The sequence below is a fragment of the Corvus hawaiiensis genome, chromosome 8 (genome assembly GCF_020740725.1).
Source record: "Corvus hawaiiensis isolate bCorHaw1 chromosome 8, bCorHaw1.pri.cur, whole genome shotgun sequence".
Classification (NCBI taxonomy): domain Eukaryota; kingdom Metazoa; phylum Chordata; class Aves; order Passeriformes; family Corvidae; genus Corvus; species Corvus hawaiiensis.
In genome coordinates this window covers 22,202,058-22,220,775 of record NC_063220.1, presented here as the reverse complement: position 1 = coordinate 22,220,775, position 18,718 = coordinate 22,202,058, and the positions used below count along the sequence as shown (strand labels likewise).

Sequence of the window (18,718 nt, the reverse complement as noted above, 5' to 3'; positions counted from 1 at the left end):
GGTTTTTTATTCAGGACACTTGAGGAAAGGCTGTCTGGCACTGAAAGTTAAGGCTTTTTACATATTTTAGTAAAATGGAGCCATATAAACTACCAACATTCCTTACCACAAAACTCTTAATTACACCACAAGCTTCTGTAACAGTTGAAAAGTAAGTCTGAAAGCCGTTTTTAATAAGCCTCACTTGAGAGATAGCAAGAAATAGATGCTGAACTTCCTTTTCATGTTCAAAGTAGTGATTTACGACAGTATTTTAGGATAACTCACATTTGCACAGTTCTCTTAACTACTGCAGAGCCCTTTTACTTCTCCAGTTGCCTATCAGCATTATAGCAAATACAACTATTTAAGGTTTAAAGGCTGAGGACTAGTAAAGTCATGCACACTTACAAAGAGTAAAATGAGCAGGTTCAAGTTTTCCATTACTAATTTTTAAGAGTTGAAGAGAAACGCAGCAATATGTGCTTCTATTTCACTTACCCATTTTGTGACCTCAGAAAAAAAACATCTAGAGGAGCAGGTAGTGAAGAAAGAGGTTATAGTGTTTGCTTCTAAAATAAAAAAAAAAACAACAAAACCCACAAACCACCATCACCAGGAAAAAAGTCAATTACAGCCCTATCAAAAGCTGAGAAACATCAGTGTCACTGGTTTAAGGATAGAAACAAGGCATCATTCGTAACCAAAAGACACAATTAATTATTTGCCTGGGTGCTGCAGCTGGACAATGCATACAGACACACATTTCAGGGAGGTTTTTTTGGGGTTTGGTAGGTTGGTTTGGTTTGGGGCTTTTTTGGTTTGTTTTGGTTTTTTAAGGTTTAGATTTTTTTCTTTTTGTGGTTTTTGTATCAGAAGAAGCCCAGACACTCTTTGTGAGGCACCAAAGAGGGTTATACTGAAAAGAGAACACATATAAAAAATTCAATGTCTGGCTGCATGGTCTCTAGCTTTTAAGTGGCCTAGCACATAAAACCACCTCAAACTAAAAATACGTACTACAGACCTTAACATGCAATGACAGCAATGAATTGCACCTTACATGCTTCTTCCACCATCAAGAGGTAGAAATATGACTCAGACAAGGGCATTTAGTGACAACAGCAATAAAGGTAATCCAAAGCACAAATGCTTTGCTATCATGTAAGAAAACTAGTCAAACACACTAGCAAGCCTGCTTAAGAGCCTGAGCTGGATGCTTAAGCTCTACTGTCTTCTGCAAAGGTAGCTCAGCTACTCCACAGCTAAAGCCTAAACACAGGTGGTTCATAACAGAGTGCTTCACGTGAGAATTTCAATCTGAGGGCAACAATGCGGGATGGAACAAGACCTCGAGGAAATCACTGAGACTTTTATGGGCATTAATTTTAATCCAGTATCAACTGATAATACTTTTAAACCAGAGAAAGCTTCCTGATTATAAGCCAGCCACCTGCACTATGAAGGGAGCTGCTGTGAATCACTGACTGCAAGACTAAGTATCAAGACACCCTTCTCAGCTATGAGTGTGTCTTAAAGAAGTAGGCTCCAGGCATTCCCCCAAGCTCAGTAAATCCCAACTCTTAAATGTAACCAGTGCAACTACATGTATTTAATATATTCCACATTAAAAACATTCACACCTAGTTCAACCTTAAGGGATATTGGGTTCACAGACCAAATATCCCTCATACTTCTATTCTCTCTTATTACTATCCTGGAAAAACATGAGTTTTCCCATTATTCTGCAAGTTTCTGGACTTAAAATGGGTATCTGCCAGGATTTATTAGTTAAAGGGAAAGCAAGATCAGATGCATTTTCCTCAATCTCCATTTAAAATTGTCTTTATTTCAGTCATTTTAAGCAGAAACCTCTCACAGCAGTTGGGATAAGCAGGCTGTTATACCATTACACTGTTACATTCAATTGCAGAGATACATCTCACTTCATACAAATATAAGCAAAAGGTGTTTGTGGTGAGGTTTTTCAAGGAACATTTCTTAAATGTCTCAGCGCGCCAAGTACATCGATCTGCACTTTTTGCATCAGGAAGCCAACTAGGACCACAGTATATCTCGCCTGTGGATCACAGGGGGAATTAAACCATTGTGTTGTCACAAACCTTACCTGACAGAAAAGCACATTCAATTTGCTTGAGGAATCCAACTGTTCACCTATATTCAGTATTGTCATGGGTGGGGGTCCTTAACTGCACAAAGGTACAGAGCACTACTTCTTGGATTACTTAAAGTTAAAACTTAACTGAGCACTACCCTCCTATCTTCACTCTTAAAATATCTGAGGCACAAGTATGTGTGTGTACTTGTTTTATTCATAATTTGTCTTGGGATACCAAACGTATTTCTAGCTCAGGTCATTCAACAAAATTGTTGACCTCATTTCAAAACATCCAGTGATCCATTTTTCATTCATTAAAAGGAACATAAAAACAAACATGCACACAATTGTACAGTTTTCATAAATGTCTATTTCATTATTTGTGGGTAGCGCATTAAACAGTTAAATACATTTAAATAATGTTTAAGTGACTGCACTAATGCAGAATTTTAACTAGATGGGTAACCAATTTAACTAGAAACCAGCTAACAAGTAACTGTCTAAATACTTCAAATACAGCTCTTGTTCTAGGTCATCCTTCCTGGAAAAAAAAGCCTGCTGGTCACATTGGAAATACATTTTAAGGCCAAATTCTTCTGATATCCCTTCTCTGCAGCAGTTTCTTCACCTTTTCAAGCCTCCAATTCCAGGCCAAGACCAAGTTTATGGCCACCGGCATTGATGCTCTTTCCATCTATCAGGGCGGACAGTGTAAGCTTCACACCTGTAAGATTTTTAAGCAGCATGTTTACAACACACACAGTAGCTTTCATGCAACTCAGCCTTTGTCATTACAAGTCCCTCTCTTTCTATACAATTACTTTCCTCTAAAGATTTTTAGAGGAGAATGCATTTACCCATGCAATCTGCTGAAAGTCAGTCACGTGAAGAAAGCTGTATGATTTTTGTAAACAGTTACGAAGTGAATACAAGTCTCTAATTGCAAAATACACAAGAGTTCTCCTCTACTACATTAAGACATGCAAAGGAGGAGGAACACTGTGCATACACAGACACTCCTACCTATAAAGGGATAGAATGAAATTAGGATTTTTACTGGTTTTCAAATAAGGAACTAACCAATGGTAATATAGCCTTAACAGGTGCTTTCATATTTAAGCAGAACAAGTTAAGTTCTGGAGGGTTTTTTTACTAAATATGAAAAGCAGGAAGTGTGGGGTTTTGACAACCATAATTTGAAGACCTGCTATCATTCAACATGGTATAACTGGACAAAGCAATGTTTTGCCTAGCCAAAAGCTAAGCTGTCAAACATAATACAGTCCACTCCTGCACAGATCAGTGAAGAATATAATGCTTTAATACCATTAGATAGAGTTTGTCTTGTTTAGATAAAGGCTTGATGTACGACTGACGCTACTGTAAAACATCTACTTAGCCTTCAAAGAAAAAATTATTCTGAAGGAAAATAGTTGCACATAAATGTAGATATCTCAATTATTTTCTTTAGGATGCATAGAAGATATATATAACATAATTCACATGATAGCTCTTACCTGGCCTCAGGGTCTGGGTGTAACCCACTCCAACTAGACTAGAATTGTTCACTTTTGCCTAAAAAAAAAAACCGAACAATTGAAATGTTCTAACTGATTAGTTATTTGTTACCATTCAGAACCACAGCAACACTGCCGTTACCACTTAAACCAAATTTTACTGTTCTTTCAGTACCCCTGTGCTTCCTGAATTCTCTCCTTCCAGCTATGCCCTCGTCCCTCAACTTACAGCGGAAGCAGTAACATATTTAAGAGCAGAGGGAATGTAAGGGCAGGGAGAACTGTTACTGGAATGTGGTTTTGCAGGTGAACTTCACCACTTCCCCCTTTGCAGAAGGCAGAGCCATCTACCACCAGTGTCCCAAAAAATGCCACATCAGAAGAATCCTACATGTTCATATTAGTATTAGTATCATATTAGAAGAATTAGTATCTTGCAAGTCCAATCAGTCATGCAGCAAACATTTCATATTATCATCGTAAACAATTTGTACAAAATTATTTATGTCACTTTGCATCACTTCATCAACAGGATGATTCCAACTTTGTAACATACAGGAAACTTTTCTGCTGATCAACTTTTAACCAGTATTGCCAGAGTTCTTACCATGAGAATGTGACAGAGCTCTCCAACAACTGGCGTAAAAAATTTTCTGTAAACTTACAGAACCAGACATGAAGGTTTTTTGACAATTGTGTTTTTCTTTTAATAAATACAGTAAGATCTCTAACATAAGCATATTTGACAGCCAGATTCTATGAGACTTTGCTGTAAGCAACATTACAGAATTTAAATACTGCTGGTTTCATTATAATTGCCTGGACTGTAACAGTAATTCCTACAAGGCCTCCCAGTCTATGTTGTACTAATAACACACGGACTCACAGAAACTGGAAATACACTATACTTTGCACAACCCTTCAGGTTACAGCCATACTTACTGAGATAGAAGCAGTGGAATCCAACTTGTATTTAGCTGCAATGCCAAAGCGAGTGCTGTTGCTACCTGCTGTCCAAGCCAGGTTTACAGCAGTTTCAAGAGAGTCACTCACTTTTTGGTAAATTGACCCACCAAATTCGGAACCATCATTGCTGCACAAATTAAGAGAAAAATTAGTTTCCTATTTGCATAATCCCCTCCTTTTGTTCCCCCTTTTATTTTAATACTTCAGATTTTTATTCAAATAAGAATTTCAAAACTTTGAGTTGCTTCCCATTTTTTGACAAGAGAGGGGAGATGAACAAAAGCTTCAGGGCAAAATTAAACTGCAGTAATTCATGGAAATAAAAAGGTATTTCAGAGTGCTACAGCTAATTCTCATGTTAATTGTCAAACAAAGTCCTTGAACAAAATTCCAGATCACATCCTTACAAAACTGACAGATACGTTAATGGTTACAAAATGGGCATTCTGAATTATATGATTATTGAGTATGTGAAACTCCTGAAGAATTGGATGACCTTTCAAAAATCTGTCACAATGTTTTACATTAGTAAATTGAAATAGAATTCCTCCAGTCCAGACTATAAAATATTTTGTTGTTTTCTCCTATATTCTTCAATTTCCATGAATTCAGATAGAATCCCCTTGCTTCCCTTCAAAAGCAAAAACTTTTAACTACCTAAATGCACTAGAACTCCACCAATTTTATTAATTTGGATTGAAAACACCATGTTTTTCGGTACGTTTTGATCAGATTGCTCTGAAGATCTAAAGGCAGAAGTCTGAAGAAAGTTCATAAACAAGATGCCTTACACTTGTTTAGTTATACTGTTTCATGCACTCTTCATCCCTGACAGGCAAGAAGATGAACCGCCACAAAAAGTCCAAAAGCAAAGATCTAGTCTTGCTCTAGAAACTACTACAGCATTAGTGCAACACTAACTACTACCTCTAACAAATCTACTGCCCTTAAATTACAATCTGATACAATTCAATATAATGGGATAGCCAGAAAAAGCATTATGATCAGTTCTACATAACTGAAGTACTCCACTTCCAATTTGCATGTACTTCAGTATTTGGTAAGCTGCATCACGCGTTATGCTGCAAGTGCTAACCAGTCACAGGTGTTGACTGTTTAGAAAAAGAGAGATACAAAGTATCATTTACATTTATTTAGAGTTTCCTATTGAAAAACACACTCCATTAATAGCCTTGTAAGCACCTCTTGATATTTCAAGCATTTGTATTTTAACTAGAAGGAAAGGTAAAGAAAGCCTGCTTCTGGAAAGCCAGAGAAGTTTTCAGTACTTACACATTAGTGTGCAGTTGGAAGTCTCCAGTCTTGTAACCCACAGAGAAATTATTTCTTGTCAATTTTGATTTGGCACTATCAAAAGTCATCTGATAACCAGCAAGCCAGCCTTCAAAACCAAAGACAGCTGAACCATGGATTGCAGGTCCGGCAAAATCGAAGTCAACATCGCAACCTAGGTTTACGCATTCACGTTTATAAGCTGACTTAATTTTACCACTTTTCTTTCTGAAACAGAGAAAGAGTTATCTTAAGAAAAGCATACATGATCCTTCTCAATGATCTGCCCAATTCAAGTCCTATGACTCTACACAACGTATCTAAATGCCTTGCACATGCATCCCATCCCCTGGACCAGGCAAAAGTACAGCCAGCCCATCCAGAGCACACAGAACTACTGCAAACAGGCACTTTCTGATTAATGTAGCAGCAGTTGCATGTCTCCTGCAATCTTCCAGGTATTTCTATCCCATAAAATAAGTAAAGTTGTGAAATGTGCAATACTAACCCCATAGTGATGTGGTGGTAAAGAACCTTTAGCATTGGGACTTGCTAAGCTGGATCAATAGCAAACCATACAAACAGCTCTGTCAATACCACAGACCAGATCAACAGACCATGGGTGTTGCTACTCCCTAAGGTAAAAACATTAACCGTTCTTACCCTGTATTTGGTGAGAAAGTTGTATCAAATGTCAACTTCAAGCCTTTGGCAATCTAATTGAAGGGTGGAGAAGATAAGATAAAGCTATAAATTCAGTTCTTACACAGAGGTAAAGCAAATAAATATTCTCCTAATCTATTACCTGATCTTCAATTGCAATTTCTGTTCCCAGAGTGTTATCTGTGTTCCATTTTTCTGTGAAAGTCAGACCATACTCAGCCCACTTGTATTTGGTCTCCAAGCTCCCATTCACTTTTCCAGTGTCTGTGTTTGATGAACCAGATGTTGTGAATTCCTAAAATGCACAGAAGATACATGTCATCCTGAAAGCATTACAGAGAGTGTTTCCTTCAGCAAGCACTAAGACCTTGTTACAATATGGAAAAAATTTAAAATCAGTAGACAACTTGCAGGGGGAGAAGGGAGAATAGCATAGCCAAGAACTAATGACTCATGCCCACATGGAGCCTCCCCCCAATCCCCATCTCAACTGCAGTGTTCCTGCCACCCCTACAAAATGTACAGGGTGGCAACCTAACTCCAAAGCAAGACAGTAGCCACCATAAGGATCCTCCTCTAAAGCAGAAACAAGTTCTTGAAATGTAAGCCTCAGTTTAATACTCCCAATGAAAAGTTAAAAATCAAACTAAGAGCCAAGAACACTCTAAGGCACATAATGCAACTCCAGTAAAATTCTTTAAGGATCACATATGTATTTTCATTATTCTTGTCAACCATCCCTGAAGATAAATAATGTGCAACTGTAAAATGTCATAGAATGGCATCACTTTTCAAATTAGGGATGGGGTGGGTGCTTTGGTTTTTTGTTTGGTTTGGGTTTTTAATTGTTTCTTAAAGAGAATTCTTAGTCTACCCAATGTGTTAGCCTTTCACACCAGCCATAGGCAGACATGTTTTACTGACACCTGTAAAATTCCTAATCCCCTGGCACTTTGGTTCCATGACACAGAAATAACATTCATGTTTGAAGTGGGAGAGCTAAGCAAACAGTCTGGGTTTATAGTATGGTATGATCTTACCTGGAACTCTTGAAAGTACTTAGAAGTCAACAGTATCACTCACATTTCTTTATTAAAAGAAGTAATCACTGATGTCTCTCTCTATTTGCATTCTTGCAAAGAACAGAATGAATAGTTTCTGTGTACCACTATTCAAAAACTGAAGGCAATTAGAAGTGGAAGCCATGTTTGCAAATACATGTTAAAGAGCTCTTTCCAGTGGAAGAGCTCTTCCCAGTGAAGAGCTCTTTCCCAGTACTATTTCCCTTATGATTGAAGAAGTTCATTATTTCAACTTCTTAAAACATTTAATTGAACATTTTGATCTCTGTCTTCCTCCATGCACAACATTCTTTTCAAACAGACTTCTCACACTTACCTTCCCCAGAGGGAAACACAGATTTGAAATCACAAGTCCTTAAGCACTCTTACAGCAAAAGCCCAGACAGCACAAAATGAACGTGGTTGAGACTGTTCTTTAATGGTGGCTGATCAAATTTAACCACGTCCAAGACATGTGCTTGTATTATGTTAGTGACCCACTACACCATACACAGTTGCATAATTCTAGTAGGTCTATTTCTTGGCAAGGGATGGGCACTACACAAATACCTTCAGCTTTAATCTCTTGCTTTGTGCTATTCCTACTGCAAAGGGTCTATGTGACTGTAACCATTGCGGCAACAGCTTCAGGAGAAGCAAAGTATTATATTATCTCTTACCTCTGCCTTAAAACATCTGTAGTACATATATGCCAGCAGTTTCTCCTCCTGGGAAGGACGGCTTATAACTAATACAGGATTCACATTAGGGCTTGGATTTTTCAGAGAATTTTACCAGCATAACTGGTAGTCCTCCAAAGAAACAAGCTAAGGTAAGAACAACTACCTCTGTAATAGGGCTCTTGCAAACTGTTTTTCAGTTGGGATACAGACTTCTAGAAAAAACCAGAGCATATAACCCACGAACCTTGTTTCTAACAGCAAGGTACACTGCTCAGGCTCCAGTTATGGGGAGGAAAAAAAATAAATCTACCTTTGTATCTTGCAAAGTCTGCTCTAGAAATAGATAAAAGTTACAGGGGGCACTGCTTGCATGACCAAGACATCTTGCATGGAACACTACTGCAACGCTTTAATACCTAGAGGAGCCAAAGATTCAACATGCTTATTCAATGCCAACTACTTCATACCAAAATCAAGATCACAGAAATTTCCACCAAACAGTATCACAAGATACTTCAGAAATAAAATCTGTATACTATAATTGGTATATTAAAATACTTTATTTGTTCACCTTCACACTTAAGACCAGGGACAATTAACAAACCCTTTTATTATGCAAAGATTACTGAACAAGACAATATTCCTGATACATTCAGATCTTTAGGGGCTTCTGAAATTCTCTTACACCAGAAATTTGTCATTCATATAACCTATAAAATACTTAACAGCATCTGAAAAGTGCTCTTTTTAACTAAGTATCAGAACATAGCTAGAAAAAAATATAATTAATTAAATTTACTTAAACTCACCACTCCACTTGCAGATTTTGTTTTCACATCCAGCTTCACCAACCCAAAACCTTAACAAAGAGAAGTCAAAGTCAGACAATTAGGCCTTAACTAAGGCCCTGCACATTTTTCAATAAGCTGGTCTTTCAGGCAGTCTCAGCAGTGTCCCACATATATACACATATATAAACAGCTACAGAGTGACTTCAGCAACATTAAACTTTTAGATGCCTCAGCAGGTAAAGGAGGCCTCTCCAAAACAAGGCAGGGAAGTGCCTCTCAGTTCTACATTAGTACATTTAACTACCAAATGATGCTTCCAAGAGGAAATATATTATTTTCTGTTCCTGGAATGGAATAGTTTTTATAGTCAATGCCTTTTAAAGAGCTATCCCAACGCATAACATGCCTCTTTTAGCACCAAGACAAAATATCTCAAAGTAAAAAACTGTAAAGCAAAGTCACTGGGAAATACACAACCACTGGAACTGTAATAATATAAGTAGGTTTTATGGGAGTGTCAGTTCACATTGTTATCCAGAGAGGTGAGCAACAGTCTTGGTGAAAAAAAGCCCACACTTTTCCAAAGACCAGAAAGAAACAGCACTGTGACAAAGAATGATTTAACTATGCAGCTGTCTGGTATTAATACATTTTAAGATGTGGAAGGATTCTTTTTTCCAATAGCCATTCCTCTTTCTAGTCCAAAAAAGGCTACAACACTACACTGGTATATAACCCTTTCTATATCAACAAATGTTGTGGCACAGACAGACCAGTAAACAAAGTGTGCTCCTAAGTTAAACTACACTTGCTGCTTACATTCTTTCATACTTGCACACCTCTGACATTTATGTGGCTTGAGCAGTAAGATTTAATAACCTTCACATCAAAACAGCCCACAAAAAGCCTTCAATGATCTGTTAGTTGGCAGTAAAGATATAAACACAGCACACCTTCCTCCTCCCCAAAAACACTGGTATTTGATCATTTGATTTTCCATACAGACTTAAAAAGGCAATTCATTGTTGCACCTCAAACACCACTTATAAAAGGTACTATTCTTACCATATCCTTTATTGAAGATATCTCTGGCAGGTTTGCCAAGGTCTACATATGATGGAGGAATCGCCATTGGAGCTGAAAGGTAAGGGGCTAATTAATAATGAACCTTTTACCACTGCACACATGAAAAAATGCTACCCCAATTCTTTCAAGATAGTCTTTAAGACTGATTAATCTACATAAAGGCAATTAATAGATAAAATTGATATAATTATACACCTATAATTAATAGATACAATACTGCAGCATTCCGTGAAACACCTAGATTTTCAATGAAGGTCACTGAACACAGGATGTTTTCTTGGCTTAGGCAGAGAAGAGGCATTGCAGAGAAAAGGCATTACAAGACCACCCAGTTTTGTAATTTTTCAGGTAGATTTCTCCATACAACTTTCATTACCAGAAATTAACAAGTAACTCACATTTCCAGAGTTGGCATAGTTACTGCCAAAAACCTGGACACTGGAAATCTAAAAACCTGTAATGCAGACAGTTATTCCCTGAAGTTCTACAAAGTCGAATTTGACACACGCTTATAAAACTACCTGAAAGTACCGACAAGGTTTAATTTTCGAAAATGTAAAAAGAGAGCATATCTGCTCTCCAACATCATTTTTGCCCCATATTTTAGATGGCAGACACACAGTGTAAAAAATAACATGTAACACCATTAACCAGCAATCGATCTGATAACATACAAGAGTTTAAGTTTGGGAGGTTGTCTTGTTAGTTTAAAACATCCAAGTAGGAGGAGTGCGGGGTCTGTGAGATCTCTTTACAAGTCCCCTTCTCAGACAGGGAGCCACTGTTAAAGAACCTGTCACTGCAGATGAGCTATGGCCCAGCCTCTCTGGCCCCACGGACAGACACCAGGCTAAGGTCTCACCCAGGCCCATATCTCACTCTCCTCCCTGGGAAGATAAGAGTGTATCTGTACCCTCCTTGAAAGACTTTTCCCATGATTTCAACAGCAAGAGGCTGCTGTTACACAGGCCCTGTATTTTAAAGTTGAGAAATACAGAAAACAGAGCGTATTAGTAACTCCCCCCCATGCTGTGAAAGGGGGGAGAAGGGATGGGGGGAACAATAAAACTAACTAGACAAGGCAATGAAAAGGCTAAGCACAAGCAAACAAAAATCTTATCTTCTCAAACTGATTGGTCACATTTGTTTAGCAGGCAGAGTCAGATTAACATAATTGACTTTTTATCTTGCTTTTGTGTGGTGGATTGATTTTATTTTTCTTTTTAAGTAAATGAAAACATTATCTTTAGAACTTGAAAAATAACAAGTGCAGTGTTCTCACATGTTAACTTCCAAACCCTAATTACACCTGCCATATATAGCCAAATTGTATGAACTGCTACTATTAAAAAGAAAAACCAAACTATTTTAGCAATCAATGGGAAGGCACAAGACTGTTTCTTATCCTTCTACAACTCATAATGCAGTTTTCCAGAGCACCCTACTTCAGCTCCCTACTGCCCTAAGAGGATAATTTCAACCTCCTCTAAGAAACAATATTTACACTCAGTTTCACACACATACACACAAATTCAGAAAAACATCTTTAGCAAAGATGTCTAAACTCTACAACCAGGTCACTATATCAAGATATCTATCACTTGCTTAAGGGCAAGTCTGGTTTTCCAGGGAGTTAAGCTAAACTTTTTTTTTTTTAAAGAGACATAAAAATGGCTTAGAGCATCTGAAGTTTGAAGAGACTTAGCCCAAGTCCAAGTCTACAGAACAACAGACCTTAATCCCAGTGACAAGCCATTAAATGATTCCTATTATTTATTCCATGAAAAGAAGCAGGTGAGAGATCAAATTACAAGGGAGAGTGAGACCTCTCGCCTATAAATTTCTGCCGTACAGCAACTGTACAATTCTTTAGCAGTTTAAAATATTACAAAGAAGGTTTAGCTACGTTTCCTTTAATGAACAGATCTCTAACTAGCATCTTCAGAAGAATAATTATTTCTAGTTTTGAAGTTTCATATTAGCCTTCTGCACAGACATGCTTTTACAGTGAAAATAAATGAGCTTTTCCCTTTTGTTTTCAATGTTTTCAAACTGACTAGACAACCAATACAGACAAGAGATTTATGCTAAGCAAAAATGTCTTGAGAAGTTAACAAACTTGTATCTGTGTCAAAATTCAGACGATTATTACAGTAAAAAGGATGTTGCCATTTAATCTGGCCTAGTTAAGCATCCTTACTGCTTCAGTGAAACCAGCCAGTATTTGTCAGACATTCCAGCCTATAGATGCAAGTTTTGTAATAAAATATTGGAAGAAAGTACAACTGTCACACTGCTGTTCTAATACTATACTATAAAACTGACAGGGATGGATGAGGACAAAACAGAAAACCAAGAGTTAATTTTCGATATACTGAATACCTGATAAATCAGTGTCATCATCAGAATGCTCATTAAATGAAAACAGGGCCATAAAAAAATCAGTTCTGTGTCCTCCAATGTTAGCTAGGTTTGCAAATTCTTATAACCACAAGTAATTTTCTTCAACCCTATTTTTCCACTTAAAAACTAATTAGAAGTGACTAAACTATAAGTACCACTTAGCAACTACAGGTTTGTTGTAAAAACTGTAAAATAATTGACTGGAAGTACAGAATATACTTGAACCAAGTGAGAGCTCCACCTTAATCTTTGCTTCATGCCACCGTGACCAAAAAAAAAAAAAAAAAAAATTAATCTGTTACTCAGTAGTCACAATCCTGCTTTCTTCTGTGATTAAAAAAAACCCAATCACCTCAATAACTGAACAATGTATTAACGTTATTGGAATTACTACATCACAGTTTTCCTTGGAGGTACTATTTCAAAACTCTCACGCCCCACAATTACAGAATGCCACAGACCTCTATTAAGACTTCTAACAAAGATCTCAAGATATTCAAGAACAAGCTACAACCCAGATCAGGTCATAATAAAAAAAAAAACAACAACCCTGTACTCAAGCAATTTTAAAAAGCAACAACTACGCCGAAATTATCCCAGTATCCCAACCAATAACAACAGAAAAACCGAGATTATTTAAAAATTAAGTTAATTAATTAAGTTAAAATACATCGGACACACGGTGACCTTGAGGCTTACGCTGATACGCAGAGCTTAAAAAGAAAAAAAGCCACCTCCTTACCCTTGCATTAACTCTCTCCCTACTCACAGATCGGAGGTGGTCACGCCAGCCTAATACTGGCCAAGCCAACGCAGAAACTAAAAAGGCAAGGTCTGGAAACGGACTACAGGCTCAGAGAGCGAAGGCAGGGGTAGTAAAGCAGCGCCTCCCAGAGGGGAAGGGCAGCGAAGTGGAGAGCGGGGATGCGGCCGCAGCCCGGGCAGGGCAGGGCCGGGCCGAGCGGCGGCCCCAGGCCCAGCGCCAGGCGCGCCGCCCGCCCCGCCGCAAGGTGAACCGACCCGCTCGGCGCGGCCATCTTGGGCATCCCGGCCTGACCCTCCCGCCCCGCCGCGCCTCGCGCACCCGAGCGCGGCCGCGGGGCCGCGGGGGCAGCGCACACGGAGAGCCCCCCGCCCGCCCCGCCGAACCCGGGAGCGCAGGGACCCGCCCGCGGCCCCGCCACCCCCGGCCCACGCGGCCCCAAACCCACTCGCCGCCGGGCGAGCCCCGCCCGCACCCCTCTTGCCCCGCGGGGCCGGTCGCGGCCGGGGCCGGCACCTGCGTGTCGCGGACGGGCGGCGGAGCGGGGCCGGGGCCGGTCGCGGACGGGTGGGGCCGTGCAGAGGCCGCGCTGCTACAGCCACGGGCACTGGAGGGCGAAGTGAAGGAGACACCGATCCGCCCGCCCGCCGCTGCCGCCGCGCAGGACCCCGGTGCGCCGGGACCGCCCCGCCCGCCGCCTGCCCCGCCCGCTGCGCCGCGCCACCACCCGCCCGGCGGGAGGCGCCGGCAGCCGCGGCCCAGAGCTCGGCAGCGCCGGGCGGCGCCGCGGCCCCGAGCGAGGAGCCGGACGGGGGCGCCGCGGCCCGGCAGGCGCTCGGACGGGCAGCCCCGGCGGCGGCGGGGGCCTGCGGGAGGGCGGGGCCCGCGAAGGGGCGAGGCCCGCCGGGGCCGCTGTGCGCAGGGTGGGCAGAGGCGTCGGGTCCGCCCGCGGGGCAGGAGAGGCTCCTTACAGGCCGTAGCAGCCGCGCCCGGGAGTCTTCCGCCTTGAGGCGTGCAGGGGAACGTTCCTCTCTGGGGACGGGCGGCCCTCGACTGCACATACAGCAGGATTCATGTGCCGCTGCCCTTCTCGGGAAACTACCAGTCACCCTCCCGGGGCCCACCCGCCTCCCGTCCGGCACACGGACTGGAGAAGCCCTTCAGCTGGGGCCAGCCGCCGAGACCCGCCCCGCAGCCGGGGGCGTTTGTGCAGATGGCGCTTGCCGGGAGCAGCCGCTGTTCCTTACAGCCCCCAGGAACCCTTTTCCTTCCTACAGGGAACAGCGGCCGCGGAGCACGGGGCCATGACGCAGTGCCCAGCATCGCTCCGCTGGGATGCTCGCCTTGGCTGTCCCACTGCCACTGAACATATCGCACCTCACATGCTCTGCTGCTGCTGCCCGAAAGCCACAGACACACAGGGACACCCCGCAGGACGGCTGTCCCACAGACAGGCAGTGCCATTCCGCAGGACGGCTGTCCCATTGCTGGTCTGGCAGTAGGACTCCATCTAGGAAGGTTTGGTGCCTCCTGCAGACGAGTTGCCACAGACTTTGGAATTGGCTAAGCTTCGGTTTTACCTCTTCCAGTCACCCCCACAGACACCCCACAGAAGAACACAGCGTATCTCAGGCCAAGAGAAGCAATAACCCTCAGAAACCATTCCTAGACAGTGCTGTCTGACCATAAATCATACCCGGAGAACACAGTCACAAGACTGTTGTGCAGCAGCCACTGCACAGCTCTGCAGGAGGAATTGCCAAGTCACCAATGCAGACCATTGCTAGGCCAAGGAACTGCATGATAGCCATTTCTAAAATTCATATTATTCCCTCCTTGCTTGGATTATGACATGATCTCGAATTCCTCAAGAAAGTTAAAACTCATTTACAAATAAAAATTATATTTGTGTAATATGAACAATACATCATAGCACAATTCATTTTCCAGAACACATGGTACAACAGTAATTTTCCAGGATATTAAGAAGAGAGCAGATTAGCAGCAAGGCCCAACATAATGCCAGTCAGCACCTGCTTGTTACATCAAAAGATAAGCAACAGATGGGTTTTTTTGTGCAAGTCCAATGCTTTCACATCAAAAGACCCAAGAGATGTTTCATTTTGATAGTTACAAATAAGACAGTGTGGCATTCCACAGATAGATATGTCTTAGTGAATCAAGAAGGAAAGCAACATACTGAGAAAATAAATAGCAGTAGGAAAAAAACCCAGTGTGTCTTACTGTGCATGGAAACGTACATTAGGAATAAATAGAGATCTGATTAAGTAAAAATAGATTGTGGTATAAGTTGCTCAGTATTTAAAGAGATGCATTTATTATTCATACCAGTACTATAAATCCATTCTGAATAAGAGTTCAGTTGCTTATAGGTGACATCAGCATTCTGCCTTTTTTTTTTTCCTTTAAAGATTAATATTTCAGTAATGGTTTGGCTTTATTGTTAGCAATCCAGGAAAGCAATTACTGCCCCACCCTGAGCAAAAAAAGCAATGAATAACTTCCTTTGTGAGACAAGGCAAAGGCACACAAACTCCTCTGCATCACTCTTCCTCTGCATTACTCTGCTTCTGTAGCAACAGCCTCTGCCTGCCAGTGTTTTTTACTCATTCTTCCCCCACCCCTCCCTCATACAACCCTGCTTATTTCTCTCAGCATATCTTCTAAAGCTTAGAACACCAAAAACGCACAGCTTCAGGCCTGCCATAGCAAACCTGAATTACTCTGGATCTTTCTTCTTAGTGATCTCCTCATACCATTCAGTGCACACACCTCCTATGTAGGTGCACTCCCTCTGAATGGGCTGGTTTTCTATTGAAAATTCAGCAGTTCTCAGGTTTTGGGGCCAGTTGCAGTTGAACTGTTACCGTTTTGTATGCATTCAGCCATATTTATGTATAACTGACATCAGAGTCACATGTTTTACTGGTACCACTTGGAAAAAAAACAACCCACAGGTCACTAGAAGTTTACTGCCATTTGAACACAAGCTCTGCTTCTCTCTCCACAATTTATAATCACAGTGACTGAAGTAGTGTATGTGAGCAACAAAAAGAGAGCAAGTGGCTACAGTACATAGTAGTGTCCACCCAACAGTTTAGATAACTTACGTTCACTTTTGACATAAGCCTGCAGTCATTGTTTGCTCTCCCCTCCAGATGCAGACCTTCAAGTTGAAGATTCAGTAGAGAAGCCTTACCAAAGATCTAGCAATGAACAGCTAAGTGATTTAGGACTCCTCATTCTGAAACAAGCTGACCTAGGGGATATAGCAGAGATTAAAAAAGTGGAGAGGGTGGAAAATAGTTGAAGCTAACAAGAAACAAGTTCAGAACAAACAAAGCCGAGGGTTTTTTTCTATGAAGGAGTGCAATCCAGTACAATTACCTGACACAAGAAGCTGAATGTTTATATGGGCTCCAGGGGAAACTAGACAGGCTTGTGGAAGAGAAATCTAGCAAGGATTACTAATTACTAATCCATTCAACAATTACATATGGCTGTGTAACCTGTTTGGAGTCAGAAAATCCCTGCATTGGAAATGGAGGTATCATTTAAGTTTATCCTGTTCCTATCACTGTTTCTTTTAGGTATGTGCTGCCTAAATCATTGCTCAGTTCATCATCCCAGAGGCAGGGATATTAGATTGTCTACGCCTTTTGTTTGATACCTTACTACTACCCTTACGCAAATTAGGCCTCTAGAAAGCCCTAAGGGGGCAACAACAGAGGCCCATGCTGCCAGGATGTTTTAGTCTAAAAAACTTAATGCCTTTCCATTTTTTTCCCTAAACAGTTTTAAATAACCTTTTTTCAGTTTAGCTTAAACTACTAGGAGGAAGTTTAACTTAAACCAGATTCTAAGACACACTTAAAACAGGTCCACACAGAGCTAACACATTTAAATAATCTGATAGAGATAATACCTTAGCTCAGAGGAACACCAGCTAATATTAACCAGTGATTTTAGAGCTGAGAAAGTAAACGGAAACCAAATTTGAGAACGTCAACAAGGGAACCAACTTGTTTGGAGTCCCTCCTAAGACTAATGGAGACACAGAGCAGCTTACAACTACATAGCTAATGAAAGGTGGTTATCCATGGCTCTACAGGGAAAGCAAACTAAAAATCCAATCCTTCTTTTTATGGTGTGTGGAGACACTGGACACTCTTCTTGTACATGTTCAACACTAAAGTACCTTATTCCCAAATAAATAGTAAGAGGGATGTGGAAAAGGTTCTGTTAAAGAGCAAGAAGAAACTGAAATAAAAGCCAACCCTATGCAGAAGAACCTGTACTTATTTGTTCTTCCAAATTTTTATTTGGTTGATAACATTTTTTTCCTTAATTTTTGTTTTTCTTGCAGTTTTCATTGCCTTAGGATTTTTTCTGTCGTTGTTGGGTGGTGGTTTTTTTGTTTGTTTTTTTCTTTAATCTTCAAGGAATAAGACTTTTTTAATCTTCCTGATAGATTTACAAACCATCAGGTGTCCTGACACCCTGAAATACGTTCATTAATAGGCTTCATTCCTTGCAGGGGATAAATCCAAGAAAGGGAGGGGCAATCATACAATCAAATGCTGACCTGTAAACAAAACATAATTAATGCAAAACTCACTGAGAAACTCAAAGAGATATGTTCCAAATCACTTATGCGGAACAATAGGTTTGAGTGATTGGTGCAGTAGTTCTCACCTGAAATAAATATCAGAACAGCTACTCATTTGTGCTGTATTGTTGACATTCTGCTCATGGTGCAGGCTGTAGCAGTTACTGTGTCAAATGGATGCATGGCACTTAGTTTTAGAGGTTACAAATTTTTCAGTTATCTAAGTTTTTTGTAAGAAGTTTAATGAGGATTACATGTCTCAGAAAACCCAGGGCACTTTATACCAGGGGAATTACACTGCAGAGCAAAAGGCCTCCAAGACTTTGTCTTGCTGAAAAGAATTTGGTTGCCTCCACGACGCTGCCTCTCTCATTGTAAAGCTTAAACCAGTGAGGGACACTCAGGCGCACAAGATGTTGAGCAGTGTTTTTATGGCCTTGTCTCTCACTGAAGCCACTCCAGGGTTAAGCCTAAATGCTGTAAATAACACCTTGATGGGAACAAAGCAAAGCTCAGTCATGGAGGAAGAACATGCAGAGGACTGTGCCTAAGAGTTTTGTACTATGTTCAGAAGGGGGCTTGGAGAGAGGCAATAGAAAATGGCTTGCCCCCAGGCAAATCCCTCCCTGGGAAAAAAATGTGCTACCCTGGCTTCATGACCTTTAACATTATTTACAGGGTGTCCTTATTGTGCTCAGAGTACTCTGATGGTGGTCTTTACTGTAAACTGCTCTGATGCACCGCTCTAAACCTGAGAGCATCTC

The 18,718-nt window shown here is 40.9% G+C and overlaps 1 protein-coding gene across 2 annotated transcripts; it reads right to left on the bottom strand.

Annotated features, from left to right (window-relative positions):
* Positions 1-1,808: 1,808 nt before the first annotated feature.
* VDAC2 (voltage dependent anion channel 2) lies at positions 1,809-13,982 on the bottom strand. 2 transcript variants are annotated; one of them, XM_048310949.1, is made up of 9 exons: positions 13,841-13,982; positions 10,138-10,209; positions 9,091-9,140; positions 6,680-6,832; positions 6,538-6,590; positions 5,875-6,102; positions 4,558-4,708; positions 3,616-3,673; positions 1,809-2,822 (listed from the first exon to the last, which is right to left on the bottom strand). In XM_048310949.1, the coding sequence occupies exons 2-9, from the start codon at positions 10,202-10,204 to the stop codon at positions 2,731-2,733; spliced, it is 852 nt and encodes a 283-aa protein (XP_048166906.1). In that variant the 5' UTR covers positions 10,205-10,209; positions 13,841-13,982; the 3' UTR covers positions 1,809-2,730. The 2 variants fall into 2 exon arrangements, with proteins under 2 accessions (XP_048166906.1, XP_048166905.1); XM_048310948.1 differs by lacking the exon at positions 13,841-13,982 and adding an exon at positions 12,541-12,607.
* Between the last annotated feature and the right edge of the window lie 4,736 nt (positions 13,983-18,718).